Here is an 18,805-nt window from a genome sequence, read left to right on the forward strand (position 1 = left end):
TTGTCTTTCAACAGACCAAGTGATCCATTTAGCTTTATTAAGCAAAATAAAAATAATGTACAAAATGCCATACAGAGTAAAAATAATATGATTGTAGAGCCGGACGATATGAACCAAAATCTTCTAGCCCGATATACAGGTTGTTCTACATCTCAATGACAATATATATCACAACATAACATGTTTACGTTTCTTGTTATTAAATAAATAAATATTTTTAGTTTGGTATTCTCCCGTGAAGAGTTGATATCTTTTTCCCCTTTCTCTAAACCGGTGCTAAAACTATACTCTTAAAACAGCACAAAACGACAGTCATGACATAACGGCATGTTTTTTTTTTACTAAGGCCAAATATAAATGTTATATTTAAAATGTAATACTAGCTTTCTTGGGTTTCGGTACCCACTAGTACTCCTGTGTGAATGAAATACTTGCTAGATAAAAATATACGTAGCATTTTCTTATTTTATTAAGTGCAAAATGAACATAATGTGCAAGGAACGTTACTAAATATTGTCAGAACGCAGTTTGGTTTGCCGGTTTTTCGACTTCACAACAGAGACGATATAGAAAAATATATACGACAGACATTTGTATGTAGATTTGACGCTCTATATCGCCCAGCCCTATATGATTGCTTTCCATGATTTCACAAGGTTTCCTGTGAAGAGAGCTGTCTCAGTCTCTCTAAGCTCTTCTTCCAGGTTCTCCCTTTATATTACACGATTAAAAACTGAATACAAAGCTTCTCATTGGTTACACAGAGTACACATGCAGAGCACGTTGTTTCAGATCGTCAGTCTCTTCATTCTTTTTTTCTGGCTTGTGCAGAGAGAAATGGCAGAATGCACGCTTGGCTCGGCCCCTCTGTACACATCATTTCATCCTCTCACATTCTGGTCCGTGCCTCATCAGAGGCGATGGGTGGACCCACGCCTTGTGGTGAGCAAACAGACCCCGTCCCCATTGTAGGACTGGATCTCGCACCAAGGGCCTTCGAAGTGGTTGTAACAGATTACTCCACAGGCCACCCTCTTCGGACCTTTCCCATATGGGGGTGCCATGCCAATGGAGACCACAGTGCTGTTAGCCTTCAGTTCCCAATACCGGTTGCCAGGTTTGAGAAATGGCAGGTGGCACGGTACCCATCCTGGTCTGTAATAGGTGATATCCTTCCAGGACAGGGGATTCTTGAGAGTGGTATAGTTGAATTTTTCACCCTTGTGGTTGTACAGCTGCAGGCGTTGTGGTTCTGGGACAGGGGTGCAGTCCGACGCATTTCCAGGTTGCCGTTTTCCCTCTCGTTTTCCGTCAGACAGTTGTGGAAAATCCTCTTCTGTCTGGGAACCGGTGATAGAAGATGGGTGGGGGCTGTGATTGTCAGGCCCATCTCCCTCTCTGCTAACGGTCTAGGGTTAAGGCAGCACATTAGTGATCTGTGTAAACCAAACTCCTGTTTAACTGTTTTGAAGACATCGTGCATCTGAGTGGTGTAACCATGATACTTGGCATGACTTAGCTAATGCCACTATACCTATGGCTGTCCAATTTTGGCCCCAGTACCAACCCCCCGTTAGGTTGAGGGTTTTTCCCTTAATATCCTCACATCCTCTGGGGGTAGGAATGCAGCAGCTGGGGCTTTAAGAGGAACACCTTGGGGTTGTAGAGTATTCTCCCAACACCTCCAAAAGGCCATCTGTCTGGGTCTACTGTTGTTTGGCTTTTCGCTCTGGGACAACTCGCTCGGGCGGCTTTACCATTTCTTTGTTCCCATTCCTGCATGAGGTCAGGTAATGCTTGGGTAGGAGAGGTCATGAGGGGATGGAACCCAAAAGAGGACTTTCCTCTTGGTATCGTTTGTTTTTGTTGGTCTATATTCCCTAATGCAGACTTTTTATCTAAACTCATTTTATGACTTTAGTTTTGTCATTTGATACAATGCTGTGGGTTCATCTGCTACTGTAGGTTGGTACTGTAGGTTAAACGTGCTTAGTACTAAGGTTTAGCTTGGATGGGCCTTACGCAGTGACACATTAGTGGGGTACCTGTTTCGGGTGGCATGTTAGCCGGTTCTGACAGTCTCCGAAATCTAACACGTGTCAATCTGGGCGCTGTTTAGGAGCCTATGGTAACAGCGAGCTCCACCAGTCAGAGACTTCGCTGTTACGCTTAGGATTGTGGGTAGTGTAGCGAATGAAACATGTTTTTCTTAACAAAAAGTTGATTTCATACAGACTTGTGGCTTCTACAGGAGCATACATCCTTGTTTCACAGTCTTGTAGCTCATGGTAAGTCTACCTGGGATGGTTTAGACATTATTTGTCATTATTATGGCTAATAATCAAAGTCTTTAAGGAGAAAATGAATGGGATTTTTACCTCCGGAACCACAATGTTGAGCTCTAAAGGAACGGACTGGCATAGGCTTCTTAGCAGTGCCCACGTTGACATTTTCATTCAATCGAACAGTTAACAGTTGCCCTCCTGGTCACAAATGTGTGTTTCCTAGTATGGGGAAGACTTGTCCCACCCTACTCTGCCTCTGATTGGCTGACCCTGGAATTCTTACACACTAACCAATAGCTCTCCTCATGCCTAAACCTAACCAATCCAATCAACAAAAGGCAATGAGTACTGCCAATCAGAGGCAGAGTAGGGCAGGACATTTCTTCGCTATTCTAGGAAATGCAAATACGCCTCCTGGTCTGTTACGATGGTGATACTTCCTGTTACCTTGGTGCCACTGACAGTGCTGTTGCCAGGTGGTGCTCCCTCTCCTCTTGGCTGTTCCTGGCCTGACTGTTTGTCTCTACAGGAAGAAAACAAGAAGGTGTTCAGCAGCAACATACAGGCAAACTGCAGAAGAGAAATCATGACAGCAGTGCGTTTTAGAAACAGTTGGAAACTAAAAAACAGCAACAGTCAATACAGCTGCAATCACACTGCAGAGCTGGATATTCAATATAATATATTAATATATTGTAAATCCAGATTCTGTGAGTATAGGCATAGCCCTCTAAGAGCTGTTGCTATTGGGTTTATTTCTCGCGGATGCGCAGTTATGTAGATTTCTTTTGCATGCTTGTGCCCTGCGCGGGTCTCTCTTACGTCTGCAGTTGCTGTATATTACAGCTGCGAGACCAGAGATCTGCTCCCAACAATCAGCATTTTCTTCAGCCAATGTTGGCGATTCAGGAGGGTGAAGACGATAGCCTACCATACCGGGCCCTTATGCAGCCTACTCATAAGCGACGGTGAGATTAGAGGTGCACAGCTGGTATTAAGGTGAATTTGATCCAGTTATTATTCCGTATGAAACGCCAGATCTAACAGCGGATCATCTGCCGTTAAGCGTGGATAAGACAGAGGGAGTCATGAAGGACTCAGACACATCACGCAAATAAAAGCGGATGAAATTGGCACGGGCCAGGTCGTCGCTGCGCAGATGTCAGCCAATGTCCTCCCTCTGAGGGGGATCGTGGATGTGAATTAAGCTCTCGTGGCGTGTCCCCGGATGCCCTGAGGGGGTTCCAATCCCTCTGCAATATAGGCTTGAGTGATAGCATCACACAGCCAGTGACACAGATGCTGTTTTGAAAGAGCTGCACCTTGTGAGTGCTCGCTGTAGTAAAGGAACAGCTGCCTCGTTGCTATATGGAAGAGGAAGAAACCCTCAAGGAAAACATTTTTGACCGAAAGGGGTTTGTTATGACTTTCGGTGTGAATGAAGGCGTTGCTCTCCAGCAGGTGTCTACGTAGTTTCTCCACTTCCTCAGCTGCTTCTTGCAGGTGGATTGTGGCGATCCTGGAGGCCAGGCTCTGCTCCAGTGGCAGGACTGATGGAAAACCTATTTCTGTGTCACCGTGGACCCTGATTAATGGCGCATAGCGGGACACCGGACCCTTTAGTTTCCTGGCGTCAGAGAAGGCCTCCTCCATAAAGGCCCAAAGCTCCGTGAAGCCAGCCACAGTGGAGGGCGTCTGGCTGGCGGCTCCTGGACGTAGACAGCGGGCAGGTGACCAGCCTGGTGCAGAGGAGAAAGCCGCAAGGGCGAGGCTCCGTAGTTTTCTCCTACGTCGATCTCCAGTGGTCCCAAGAGGGAGGAGGGAAAGCCGGCAAGAGAACCCTCTCTGAAGGGAGCTGAGTCAGTGGACTTGTGCCCGCTAAAGGGGTCCTCTTTCGGGATGTCGTTGGTGAAGAGGGTAATTTGACGGTATGACCAGCTGCCATCGCGGTCGTCTTCAACCTGAAGTGCTAAGAAGGTGTCTGCCCGCCGATTCAGTTCCTCTGTTGGTAGGCGGGCGCAGAACTGGCAAGTGGCCTGCGGAGTGAGTGCCAGCCCGGCGTGGACGGGCGCTCGATGGTGTTTTAAGCACCCACAGTCGACTTCAAGGAACCTAACCCTTAACCCTAACCCTTGCCTAACCCTAGTGCCTTCTATGCAGCGCTGCCTGTCTGGAAGACGACGTTCGGGGCTTAAAACACCAAACACCTGGACGGGCCTGCTTCGCAGCTGGGGTGAAGATCTGACGGCAGGATGCAGCTGGTTGGGCAGGCGGTACACAGGTGAACACCGCTAGATTCTGAAGTCTTCATACTGTTTGCCTTGATGCTAAAGAAAAAATGGGAGCAGATCTCAGGTCTCGCTGCTGTTACATACAGTGTCTGCGGACGTAAGAGAGGCCTGGGCAGGGAACAATGGTGAGAAAGAAATCTTCACAGGTGGGCATGCATGAAAGATAAACCCAATAGCAACAGCTCTTAGAGTAAGAAAGCCTATAATACAACTATCTTGTCATAATGAGAGGTTGAGCATATTTTTGAGGCATTGTTCACATATATGCTGTGTACTCTGAGTGCAACTGGATTAAAATCATCCCTAAAAACACCAGAATATCTTCCTTGAGAACTCCTGATTCTGCACAAGGTTACCTTAATGTTAATGTTGAGATCATGACAGTTAACAGGGCTTACAGGGTTAACATTATCTTACATTTCTTTTCAAAACTTACACCAAAAGTCTGTAGCAATCATTCACTTACCTCGTTGGTATGTCGCCTTCTACAGGCCGAGCTGTGGTACTCGAGGAGGCTGCAGCATGCTTATCTCTAAATACAGGTTCTTCTTTTTGATTTGCTTTCTCTCTGCCGTCATCGGTTGAGTCTGTCTGGGTACTTGGTGCCATCAAGGCCGCTGTGCTTTGATTGGATGAAAGGCTAGAAGTGTCACTATTACTGGGACCCCTGTTTTCTCCCAGTAGCCCCACCACTCTCACTGGAGTACCTTCTCTCTGATCTCCAGCCCCTTGACTTCCTCCTATCGTCCGTCCCTCTGTGGGAGTCTCTGCTCCGTTCTTCCTCCTCTCCTCCTCTGCCGGCTCCTGCTGTAATGCTGAGTGAATCAACTCCAGAGTGGCTGCCACTGCTTTCTTGTCATGAGTGGCGTTAACAGACTCGGTGGGACCTCCTTGAGCTAAAAGAGGTGTGGTGTGACCGCTACCTGTACCAACGAGGGAGTTGATGCTCAACTCTGCCTGAGAGTCCAACTGTTGCTGCAGCTGCGCCTGACGCTCAGCCCGTAAATGTGAGATGGCCAGTCGAAGAACCTCAAAGTCTGTGTCTGAATGGTGTGGCACACCTTCCTTACAGGAAGCGTCCGGGACGAGCTGGTCAGACAGATTGCAGGGAGTGGGGACGATGGAGCTGGACTGCTGGAGGAGATGTTGGGGTTGATCACTGGAGGAGAGGGGATGGATGTGTTCTGGGAAGATAGAGGGAGAGCGTTCAGAGCCTGACACAGCGTCACTATGACTCAGCTGCCTCCCGAGCCCTGAGGACAGAGGAGAGCAGTTAGTTGAACAAACTACAGACGGTAGAACACAGGGAGGCAAATGAGGGGTAGAAACCGTACAACGCATTGGGAGGATCTAGAATGAAGGATCCCCAGCTATTTGTAATAATGCATTCTTTTCAAATGACTGACAAGGATTTAAAGGCATACTACGCAACTTTTCCAGCTTCGGTCCCCCTACAGGTTCCAACGAGACAACCTGTAGGGGGACCGAAGCTGGAAAAGTTGCATAGTATGCCTTTAAATAAAGAGCTCAGGTTATTTTATTCCCCAATCACTATGCTACATAAAAAGGGGGAAGTGTGCAGATTTTACACTTTAAAGTCCGCCACGTTAAGGCCTTGGGGAGTACTACTGTACATGGAAAAAACCAGGAGGTGTGGAATTTGAAAGAAGTGAGCTTACCAGACCTCTGTAGGTCGCTCCTCAGCTCTGCTTGTGGCTAACGGCTAGTGGCTACATTAGCCACTATAAGGTTGGCTGCACACTGGCTGCGTGGCGTGAGCGTGGCGTGTCAGCTGAGTGGCGTTTTCTATGTCTTTACACACCAGAAAGGTGTCTGACTGCGACTGCTGCTGCTGCTGCTGCTGCTGCTGCTAGTCTTGTCTGGACACATGGATGTTTCCCATAAACAAACATAAATATATTCTGATCTGATTACAGCAAAGACGTCGGCAGGATTGACGGTGAAATAGACTCCAGAATATTTCCTTCTGGATTGACAGGTGACATTATTTTTATTATTATCATTGTTTTTATTACATTTATATCTGCATTTATGTTAAAACCCCAAGACTTTCAAACATCAACATGTCATTTATTAAATGTATATAAAATAGGCATCGGTCCTGTTTCTTTCTGAGATGTGCGCGTCACGGAGGCAGTGTGCAGTATGCTTGTTACACACACAGGGACGCTCAGCAGCACACAGTAGGGGTGGAACGGTACATGTATTCGTATTGAACCGAAGCGGTACGGGCGTCTCGGTTCGGTACATGAATTTACACGGAGAATACACGGTATAAAAATAAATAAAACTTGCGTGCAAATGAATTAATGTAATGTGGACGGGCGCTCGATGGTGTTTTAAGCACCCACAGTCGACTTCAAGGAACCTAACCCTTAACCCTAACCCTTGCCTAACCCTAGTGCCTTCTATGCAGCGCTGCCTGTCTGGAAGACGACGTTCGGGGCTTAAAACACCAAACACCTGGACGGGCCTGCTTCGCAGCTGGGGTGAAGATCTGACGGCAGGATGCAGCTGGTTGGGCAGGCGGTACACAGGTGAACACCGCTAGATTCTGAAGTCTTCATACTGTTTGCCTTGATGCTAAAGAAAAAATGGGAGCAGATCTCAGGTCTCGCTGCTGTTACATACAGTGTCTGCGGACGTAAGAGAGGCCTGTGCAGGGTTACATACGCGTTTCTTAGGGACACCTAATCTGTAGCCCCGCCTTAGCTCTGAAGCTCTGAAGCTCCCGAGCTCCGCCTACATGTCGAGTCAGTCCAGTGAGTCCACACGAAGAAAACTAGTCCCTTCCATATACAACCAAACATGGACGTACTGTAGCTGTATCCCTTCTCGCCTCGACCACAAATGGCTTCCAGGCCCATTTGCTTCGCTCGTAGCTCCGGTATTAGCTGTTAGCTCCGCTGTTAGCTGTTAGCTCCGCCATTAGCTTCGCTGTTTGCTGCTAGCTCCGCTGTTAGCGTGTGAAGCTAACGCCACAATTCGCCAACTGCTCTGTGTAACCGAAGCTGCTCTTTTAACACCCCTGCTCTGTGCATTCACATCTGAGAGCAGCGCTGGTCTCCCATATCACACTACTAGCTGATTGTCTTAGTTTGGTTACAAGTTCCAGATGGAGTCTGGAGATGATGTGGGGGAGCCTACTTACTGTTTACATCTTACTTTATACGCTTCAGGCTGTTGCAGCTAGCTCAGGGGACAGACTGGAGGACACTAGGTGGTACGGCCTGAGACAGCTAGCTCAGGGGACAGACTGGATGACACTAGGTGGTACAACCTGAGACAGCTAGCTCAGGGGACAGACTGGATGACACTAGGTGGTACAGCCTGATACAGCTAGCTCAGGGGACAGACTGGATGACACTAGGTGTTACAGCCTGAGACAGCTAGCTCAGGGGACAGACTGGATGACACTAGGTGGTACAGCCTGATACAGCTAGCTCAGGGGACAGACTGGAGGACACTAGGTGGTACAGCCTGAGACAGCTAGCTCAGGGGACAGACTGGATGACACTAGGTGGTACAGCCTGAGACAGCTAGCTCAGGGGACAGACTGGATGACACTAGGTGGTACAGCCTGAGACAGCTAGCTCAGGGGACAGACTGGATGACGCTAGGTGGTACAGCCTGATACAGCTAGCTCAGGGGACAGACTGGATGACGCTAGGTGGTACAGCCTGAGACAGCTAGCTCAGGGTACAGACTGGATGACACTAGGTGGTACAGCCTGAGACAGCTAGCTCAGGGGACAGACTGGATGACACTAGGTGGTACAGCCTGAGACAGCTAGCTCAGGGGACAGACTGGAGGACACTAGGTGGTACAGCCTGAGACAGCTAGCTCAGGGGACAGACTGGAGGACGCTAGGTGGTACAGCCTGAGACAGCTAGCTCAGTGGACAGCCTGAGACATGCACAATAAATAATTGCCTTCTGCATTTTCCCTCCATTGAACCAAACCGTGATGTCTGAACCGAGGTGACTTCAGCGTCCCGTTCACCCCTAGTGTGCACGCTCTAACCTGTTACCATGGGAGCTGAAATATAAACAGACACGTCACGCAGCCAGTGTGTGGCCGGCCTAAGCATAACACACTTAAATCTCTGACAGATCGAAATGCGTTGTGGGTAATGTAGTCACCAGGATTTGACAAAAAAGAACAAAGCATGTTATAAAAAGACGATATCTCTAGTTCTGCTGCACAGATTTAGATTTTCTTTTGTTTAAAGCTGTACATTGGGAGTCAGACAATGAGATATATATATATATATATATATATATATATAGATATATATACATACATACATACATACACATACTACAGGCAAAGATGTTCATCTAGACTCAGCGTGTCTAATTTGATGGTTGTGTTTGCACATCACTCTTCAAGCTATTTGTTTTTTAAGGAAGATACTGCAGGTGAATAGGTCAAATATAATAAATATCACCATGACACGTCTGCAGTTGATTAATCACATTAAGACATGTATATATTTAAATATGCACAAGGCATTATCTAATGCTAACTTTTAACACCTTAATGTGTATTTTGGATGTTTTTTTCCCCACTAGTCTGAAAGAAGACACGTTATGAAAGCAAAACAGCTCAAAAACTCAAAATTGATTATGTTTTTGCCTGTAGTGTCTCCCCGTAACAGGATATTGACATATTTCACACAACACCACTACTGACCTTTGGGAGCCAGCACGTCATCTATGATTGGCTGCCTGTCCTTCATCTCGTGGTAACCGACCAGTCTGGTGAAGTCGTGCAGAAACTCTTCGATATTGGCCATGATGATGCCGCTACTAGAGTAGGCAGCGAACTTATCAAAATGATGCTCTGTGTTTATAAAATGAGAGGTAACATCAGTACTACAGATCAAGAGGTACATTATGTTTTCATATTGCAGCAGCTAATCTGAGTCACTGGTATTGATTAACACATCCAGAACTAACTCCATGCTGCTAAAGTGCTGAATCTTCACAGATTGTAACACCAAGTCCTGCTTAAAGGAGCTCTAAGCGATGTCACGGGTTTTTTAGGCTAAAGCATTTTTTGTGACATACAGCAAACATCTCCTCACTATCTGCTAGCTGCCTGTCCCCTGAACACACTGTAAAAAACATCTCCTCACTATCTGCTAGCTGCCTGTCCCCTGAACACACTGTAAAAAACATCATCTCACTATCTGCTAGCTGCCTGTCCCCTGAACACACTGTAAAAAACATCTCCTCACTATCTGCTAGCTGCCTGTCCCCTGAACACACTGTAAAAAACATCTCCTCACTATCTGCTAGCTGCCTGTCCCCTGAACACACTGTAAAAAACATCTTCTCACTATCTACTAGCTGCCTGTCCCCTGAACACACTGTAAAAAACATCTTACTATCTGCTAGCTGCCTGTCCCCTGAACACACTGTAAAAAACATCTCCTCACTATCTGCTAGCTGCCTGTCCCCTGAACACACTGTAAAAAACATCTCCTCACTATCTGCTAGCTGCCTGTCCCCTGAACACACTGTAAAAAACATCTCACTATCTGCTAGCTGCCTGTCCCCTGAACACACTGTAAAAACATCTCACTATCTGCTAGCTGCCTGTCCCCTGAACACACTGTAAAAACATCTCACTATCTGCTGGCTGCCTGTCCCTGAACACACTGTAAAAAACATCTCCTCACTATCTGCTAGCTGCCTGTCCCTGAACACACTGTAAAAAACATCTCACTATCTGCTAGCTGCCTGTCCCCTGAACACACTGTAAAAAACATCTCCTCACTATCTGCTAGCTGCCTGTCCCTGAACACACTGTAAAAAACATCTCCTCACTATCTGCTAGCTGCCTGTCCCCTGAACACACTGTAAAAAACATCTCACTATCTGCTAGCTGCCTGTCCCCTGAACACACTGTAAAAAACATCTCCTCACTATCTGCTAGCTGCCTGTCCCCTGAACACACTGTAAAAAAACATCTCCTCACTATCTGCTAGCTGCCTGTCCCCTGAACACACTGTAAAAAACATCTTACTATCTGATAGCCGCCTGTCCCCTGAACACACTGTAAAAAACATCTTACTATCTGCTAGCTGCCTGTCCCCTGAACACACTGTAAAAAAACATCTCCTCACTATCTGCTAGCTGCCTGTCCCCTGAACACACTGTAAAAAAACATCTCCTCACTATCTGCTAGCTGCCTGTCCCCTGAACACACTGTAAAAAACATCTCCTCACTATCTGCTAGCTGCCTGTCCCCTGAACACACTGTAAAAAAAAATCTCCTCACTATCTGATAGCTGCCTGTCCCCTGAACACACTGTAAAAAAAAATCTCCTCACTATCTGATAGCTGCCTGTCCCCTGAACACACTGTAAAAAAACATCTCCTCACTATCTGCTAGCTGCCTGTCCCCTGAACACACTGTAAAAAACATCTCCTCACTATCTGCTAGCTGCCTGTCCCCTGAACACACTGTAAAAAACATCTCCTCACGGTCTCTGTAGACAGTCCAGGCTCCACAAACGGCAACAAAAACAGTCTGTGCCAACCTGCACCACCAAACATAACAAACAGTCTTCCAGGCAATAACCGACAAGCAGGATTTTGGAATGGGGGTTGGGGGGTTAGTGCACGGAAGGGAGGGAGAGGAGACGGGATGAGGAGGAGGGAGGGGCGAGCTAGCCTCGTTTTGTTTGAAAATACTTTGAATGTCAACAAGAAGTAACGTCACCCAACATCGCTTAGAGCACCTTTAACGAACCTAACACGTACGTACCAGTCAGGAAGACTGTGTGTCGGTACTGTGTGTATCGGGCCTGGAGCTCCATAAGACAGTCCAGGTCAGGGGACTGATGGTTCATCATGTCGCACTGATGATATGGGAGGAACTCCACAATCTGCCGCTTGTGATAGGCTGACAGTACGTTCAGTAGGTTGGCTGCATCTCTTCTGAACCTGAGGACCAAACAAACAAACAACACGTTAAAAGACCTACCTCAAAGGAGAGAAAACCAACTAAAAACAGGCTACAATTCTAAAGGTTAATACAACCGGGCTAGAAACAAGAGTGTGGCTGTAAATCCATTCAGTTATTAAACATATTACAGTTTCATCTTGTGGCTGTTGTGTTTGTAGTGTGGGCCATTATATAATGCATCAGACCATTTTTCTGATCTCACTGTTGGTAACGTGATAGGGACGGAATAGAGCATAGAAATCAATGGGAGCAGGACAGAGAAAGGTGTGTTTTGAGTGTGAGAAGATCTCCGTTAGGAATTACGTAATGAAATGGCCTAGACCTGCAGGTAATACATGTTACCTAGACCTGCAGGTAATACATGTTACCTAGACCTGCAGGTAATACATGTTACCTAGACCTGCAGGTAATACATGTTACCTAGACCTGCAGGTAATACATGTTACCTAGACCTGCAGGTAATACATGTTACCTAGACCTGCAGGTAATACATGTTACCTAGACCTGCAGGTAATACATGTTACCTAGACCTGCAGGTAATACATGTTACCTAGACCTGCAGGTAATACCTGTTACCTAGGCCTGCAGGTAATACATGTTACCTAGACCTGCAGGTAATGCCTGTTACCTAGACCTGCAGGTAATGCCTGTTACCTAGACCTGCAGGTAATGCCTGTTACCTAGACCTGCAGGTAATACATGTTACCTAGACCTGCAGGTAATACATGTTACCTAGACCTGCAGGTAATACATGTTACCTAGACCTGCAGGTAATACATGTTACCTAGACCTGCAGGTAATACATGTTACCTAGACCTGCAGGTAATACATGTTACCTAGACCTGCAGGTAATGCCTGTTACCTAGACCTGCAGGTAATACATGTTACCTAGACCTGCAGGTAATACATGTTACCTAGACCTGCAGGTAATACATGTTACCTAGACCTGCAGGTAATACATGTTACCTAGACCTGCAGGTAATACATGTTACCTAGACCTGCAGGTAATACATGTTACCTAGACCTGCAGGTAATACATGTTACCTAGACCTGCAGGTAATACATGTTACCTAGACCTGCAGGTAATACATGTTACCTAGACCTGCAGGTAATGCATGTTACCTAGACCTGCAGGTAATACATGTTACCTAGACCTGCAGGTAATACATGTTACCTAGACCTGCAGGTAATACATGTTACCTAGACCTGCAGGTAATACATGTTACCTAGACCTGCAGGTAATACATGTTACCTAGACCTGCAGGTAATACATGTTACCTAGACCTGTAGGTAATACATGTTACCCTAGACCTGCAGGTAATACATGTTACCTAGACCTGCAGGTAATACATGTTACCTAGACCTGCAGGTAATACATGTTACCTAGACCTGCAGGTAATACATGTTACCTAGACCTGCAGGTAATACATGTTACCTAGACCTGCAGGTAATACATGTTACCTAGACCTGCAGGTAATACATGTTACCTAGACCTGCAGGTAATGCATGTATAGTGTAGCCTAAATTTCGAGGAAACCTCAGTGATCTGACCGTGATTAACCAAACGCACACACGCGACATCAACTGGCTAGTTATCCTCCAGACAGCGACGGATGTCGTCTCTCTGGATGGGATTCGGGAGTCTTTCTCTCTGGATTTATTTGGGGGGGCAGTCACGTGATCGGGATATGACGGGAGTATTTTCGTGGGCTCGGGACGGGATGGGAGCGACAACTGATTCCCGTGTCACCCTCTAATGCAGACACAGTATCAGTACCTGGCTTGTTCTTTTAGTTTCTTGTGGGTTTTGCAGTGAACCTTCCACCTCCAGACGCTCTCTGGATAACTGTGCTGCTCCAGGATCATCAGCAGCGCAGCCAGTCGATCTGCACAACAACATCCGTTAAATAAATACAAACAAGTTCACTACCAGTGATGCATTTGTCTCATAATTTACAAAAAGACATAATACATAATTATGACTAAATTAATTTGTATTTCCTGAAAATAAGATTCTCAATAGTATGTTTTAAGTGGGACTAATGTAAGACAAGAGCAAAAGAGTGCAGGAAATAAAACTACAATCACCTAAAAACTCATTTTGTTAGATATTGGTATTTGTTGTGAATCCGTTACGTTCCATTCTGTTAAAACTCTTAACTCTCCTGTTGTCTTTGGGTCAAATTGGACCGTTTCGGGAAAGGTTTCTATATCAGAAATGTGTGTTTCTTTCAGCCAAATTGTGAAAAACATAACGTGGATGGTTCCCTACGACGCTCTTCACAAGGAACATACATGATCAGTTCACTACTTTCAATGAATTTGGGAGTTTCAGAGTTTTTGCTATAAAAGAACGTTGAAAAAAGTGACAAAAATGTTTGAAAAAAGTCCAAAAACAACAACAAACGTGTCCCATAAAAAGTGCAGAAACGTATAGACAAAAACATTGGAAAAAGTGACATAAAAAATTGGGAAAAGGCTTCGGAAATGTCCGAAAAATGTGACTAAATAATGTCGAAAAAAGTGACAAAACCGTCGGGACCGAAATGTAAAATGTTGACCCAGAAAAACTAAAAGTAGCTGGTCGACGGGATTAACAAAGCCTCTCCCATCTATTTTAATTTGTATCATAAAGTATTACTTTGGTTTTCCTTTGTGAATATTTATCTTTGTGAACCTACCTCCTCCTTCTATGGAGCCTCTGTCATATCTTTCTACTCTCACGTCATCCAAAGCCCAGTTCAGACCACAGATTCGTGCAGAGACGAGTTCAAACTGGCAACGCACCGCTCTGCACCGCTCTGAAACCTGCCAGCTTACACCAATAAACGGCATGAGACTGTGTATCATCTCCATTGCAACAACTCTCTGCACTTGCGTTTTAACTTCTGACTTTCCTGGCTTTATTGTAGCTTGATATCATTTGTAGTGCTGAAAATATGAATGAATGATAGTGAGATACTTGCTACAGCTCCATTTTCTAGTAGTAACCATGATTTTTGGGGGCTTTTCCGCCCTTTAATGGACAGGACAGGACAGCTAGGTGAGAAAGGGGAGAGAGAGAGAGAGGGGGGGGGGGAAGACATGCAGGAAATCACCACATGTCGGATTCGAACCCTGGACCTCTGCGTCGAGGTATAACCCTCTCAGTATATGTGCGCCTGCTCTACCCACTGAGCCAACCTGGCCACGATTTTCTTTCTAACGCCGCTCCCTCTTTTCATGTCACTCTCTAGCTCACTCGACCTTACACCACACTCGTGGGCCCAACACTTTTCGGGCCAGTTGACACTTTTCAACATAGAAATGAAATGGATTATGGATTATTATATTTCTAGTTTGGAGCCGACTTTACAAGCTGTTAAAACAGCTGACGTCCCTTACGTTCTAAAACCTCTGCGACCAGCTGAGACGCCGATATCAGCTGGCTTGAGTTGAGCTGAGACGGGCCGGCTCAGACCGCTGCAACTTTCTAAAAGGATTTCATCTTGTCGCAGATCTTTGGTCTGAACTGGGCTAAGGGAACGGAGTGAAAATGACAAAAGCCTGCAGAGACTGCAGTATGTTCAGAATAGTGCTGCAAGGATCCTGATGAGAGTGCGAAAATACGACCACATCACACCCATTCTACTGCCCCCCCCCCCCCATTACAAAACACAAAACAATAGTGATCGGATTGTTTGATAACAGTATTGGCTTGCCTATCCCTGACCTACCGTGAGTGATGAAGTCTGGATTGAGGACTAACTCGTCCGAAACGATGCAGCCTCCAGAAACAAAGAGCTCGTTGTAGCTGTTGTTCCTGATGTCGTCTAGTGTATCGATTCCCACAAACACCACAGAGGCATGTCGCTTCAGGGACACCAGACCTGGGATCTGATGTGTACACAAACACACCCACTGTTAGTCATCCAGTAAATCTGCTCCTCCTTCCAGTGGCAGTACACTCGCCGTGGTTTCGCCATCGGGGCCCCTCGACTCTAGACTCCTCTGCCTGAGGAGATTTGGCTTGCCAGCACATTACCAGTTTATTAATCATTGCATCATAGACGGGGTAAACCCAGCCGATCTGCAGCTCAGGCTGGAGACCTGTACGTTTATCTATCCTGCTTCCGTTACACATTTGCGGGAACCAATCAGAAACTGGCGTATCCACCAGGCTGGACATGGAGCTTGGTCTGCTGATTACACTGGCTTCCTGCCCCTCAAATAATTGATTTCAAAATACTTCTGTTAGTTGTAAAGCACTGAACGGATTATTTCTGATCTGCTACTACATTATGAACCCCCCCAGACCTCTCAGGTGGTCTGGGTCAGGTCTGCTTGTTGTCCCCAGAGTCAGAACTAAACACAGAAACGCAGCGTTTAGTTTTTATGCTCCACATATCTGGAACAAACTCCCAGAAAACTGCAGGTCTGCTGCAAAGGCTGAAGACTTTTTGCTGGCCAGGTGCCAGTTCACCTCCTGGGCACTGCTGAGGTGCCCTGGAGCAAGGAACCAATTTTTTGCCCCCCTTTTGTAGATACAAATAGCCAAATGCAAGTCCAGAGGAAGGCTAACAAACAACCCAGAATGTAACCCTCTGTGGACCTGCAAGTGAAGTCAGTAGTTGTGAAACGGATTATTCGGAGGTACCTTGTGTACGTGTCCAGCTATGTCTTTGTTCTTGATGATGACCAGCAGTCTGTTGTCAGAAGTTTCTTCGCTCAGAAAGGTCACAGGACTCTGCTCTATGTTTCCCTGCTTCAACAGGTATTCCTACAACATCACACACACAGACACACACACACACACACACACACACACACACACACACACAGTAAATACAGAAAAGTAGAATAATTCAACAACAATAAGGGCTGACTTTTACACTAGGGCTGCAACTAACGATTATTTTCATAGTTGATTAATGGGGGTACGTGTCCCCCTAGGGGTACTCTGGAGGACTGCAGGGGGTACGTGTCCCCCTAGGGGTACTCTGGAGGACTGCAGGGGGTACGTGTCCCCCTAGGGGTACTCTGGAGGACTGCAGGGGGTACGTGACATTTTTTGCTAAATGTTTTTCAGTTACAAGGCTGTAGTTACTTCTGTCTTTATTTCCTCCAAGTTTTTGAAGTTTGTCTCCTTTGTTTTGTCGTTTGTTTTGACCTATTCTCGTCTTTTTTTCTTACTTTTTTCTACTGTCCACCAGTGTGACCAGATCACAGATGTTTACTTAGGTCATTATATTAGTTTCCTTTCTAACTTTTGATTCAGTTAATGTGCTTTTTTCCTAATTTTCACCAGCATCTTTTAAATTAAAAGACGATCTGTCACGCTCAATGGTGTTTTAAGCCCCCAACGTCATGTTGGGGGCTTAAAACACCGATAAACATCTGTCACATTCATCAAGGACAACTAAAACTGAAATATTGTATCCAGACATCACATTTTAACTGTTCTGCCCATGAGGGTTACCTTGACTTCCTCATGAACCTGGTCCTCTGGCTCGGGGCTGTGGAGGTAGAACTGCAAGGAGTTTCTCTTGACGTCCTTGATGATCTCCACCAGGCTGCTGAACACTTCTGGCTGCAGCTGGCTGATGAGGGAGCTCAGGGCCATGGCCGGGGGAGCTGGGCCTGTGCCGGGACCGGGGATGGATTCAGAGGGCGGACTGGAGAGCAGCTCAGAGGGGCGAGACGGTTCTGTCAAGGGCTTAGAGACACCGCTGAACCCTGGCAAGGTCACCTCAGAGTTTGTACCTGCAAGACTACTCCCACCTTCTACACCAGCGGTACAATGCACAGTCCTGGTAGTGCTGTTGTCTTGCGTTTGTCTGGCGTTGTGAGTGACTGTTCTAGTGACCTCCAAAGTGTGACTTTGCTGTGGGTTCCAGTGGGACTGTGGGGACTTGTTAATAGGAGGAATGAGGACGGAGGCATCAGTAGGCTTGTAGATGGAAGCTGACGCAGAGGTAGATAAAGTGACATGAGACGTCGAGGGGTTCCTGTTGTTTGTAGCATTAGGAACCTGATTGGTGAGTGTATGTGGCTGCCACACCTCACCTCCTCTGGAGAAAGCAGGATTTTGACTGACTGAATCACCGACGTTGGCAGCTGTCAGTTCACCACAGAGGCCATCATCATCTCTGCCAGTTTTAGCATTAGCTGCTCGGATGCTAGACACAAAATCACTAACTCTGCTAGCCAGTGCGTCATCCACAACAGTCCGGCTGGTGCCGGCCTTGTGGCTCGGCCAGCTGTCATCAAACTCTGTCAGAATGCCCTCAATGCTGTCCTGTAGTGAGCTAACGTAGTCCTGGACCGGGGGGCAGGGGTTGTAGAAAGACACATACTGTGAAAACTGAGATATGAGGGTGTGTGGGGGTGTGTGTTGAGGTGCGGGGGCTTGTGTGTTTGAAATAGAGTGTGAGGACTGGGGGAAGCTGTAATTAATGCTCTGCTCCTGCAGGAGGAGCTGTATCTCAGAGGAGAAGTCACCCAAATGTTTGTCCACAATGTTGTCAAGATGAGAAGGAGGTAAGGAGACGGAAGGAGAAAACAAAGAGCTGCCTACGAGTTCTGTCGCTTCTCCCTTTTGCTCATTATTACTAGCTACCACATGTATCATTTCCACCACCTCCTTCTTCTTGTCTTTCTTACCCTCACCGACCCCTTCTTGTTCTCGCTTTTGCACATTCTCAACCGGCTGAGATTCTTTTTCCTCCTCTAAAACTTTAGCCTGTACCTCCTTCACCTTCCCCTTTGCATCTTTCTTCTCCCGATCAGCAGGTTGGGGTGAGAGGTTCTTCGTCCTCTCTGGAGCTGCAGGGATAGATGGCTGGAACAATGCAGACATGGATGGCTCTTCATTCTTCATTTCTTTCCCATGAGGTTTCTCTTCTCTGTCCTTGAACACCCCTGCAGAAGGCAGAACACACAATGGATGCATACTGAGTAAAAAAATGATATAACAACACTCCCGACTGATGCGCCATTATTTATAGTTAAGTGCAGAATGTGGTCTGAATGAGGCCTAATTTGAATACTAAGCTTAGTAGCTCGTCACCTATCTTGTTGGAGCTAAAACTCTTGTGTGGACGGAGATCCTTCTTGTCTCAAAACGCAGTAGTGTAGATGTAGCCTCAGTCTACATCTCTAATGTCTTTTCGATCACGATTGCACACCCACCCACAGCTCTAAAACCTTGATTCTATTTGCAGACGACAAGACCACAGTTGGTCTGATACC

General features: G+C 46.4%; 1 protein-coding gene across 1 annotated transcript in view; it reads right to left on the reverse strand.

Annotated features, from left to right (window-relative positions):
- LOC144516378 (protein TASOR-like) overlaps positions 1–18,805 on the reverse strand; it is a 71,479-nt gene continuing 52,674 nt past the window's right edge. The window contains 9 exon segments of the mRNA XM_078247606.1: positions 1–1,409; positions 2,733–2,808; positions 5,043–5,829; positions 9,293–9,442; positions 11,375–11,553; positions 13,353–13,461; positions 15,292–15,451; positions 16,212–16,334; positions 17,034–18,475. Coding sequence (XP_078103732.1) covers positions 912–1,409; positions 2,733–2,808; positions 5,043–5,829; positions 9,293–9,442; positions 11,375–11,553; positions 13,353–13,461; positions 15,292–15,451; positions 16,212–16,334; positions 17,034–18,475 — 3,524 coding nt within the window. The 3' untranslated portion in view covers positions 1–911.

The sequence above is a fragment of the Sander vitreus genome, chromosome 4 (genome assembly GCF_031162955.1).
Source record: "Sander vitreus isolate 19-12246 chromosome 4, sanVit1, whole genome shotgun sequence".
NCBI lineage: Eukaryota > Metazoa > Chordata > Actinopteri > Perciformes > Percidae > Sander > Sander vitreus.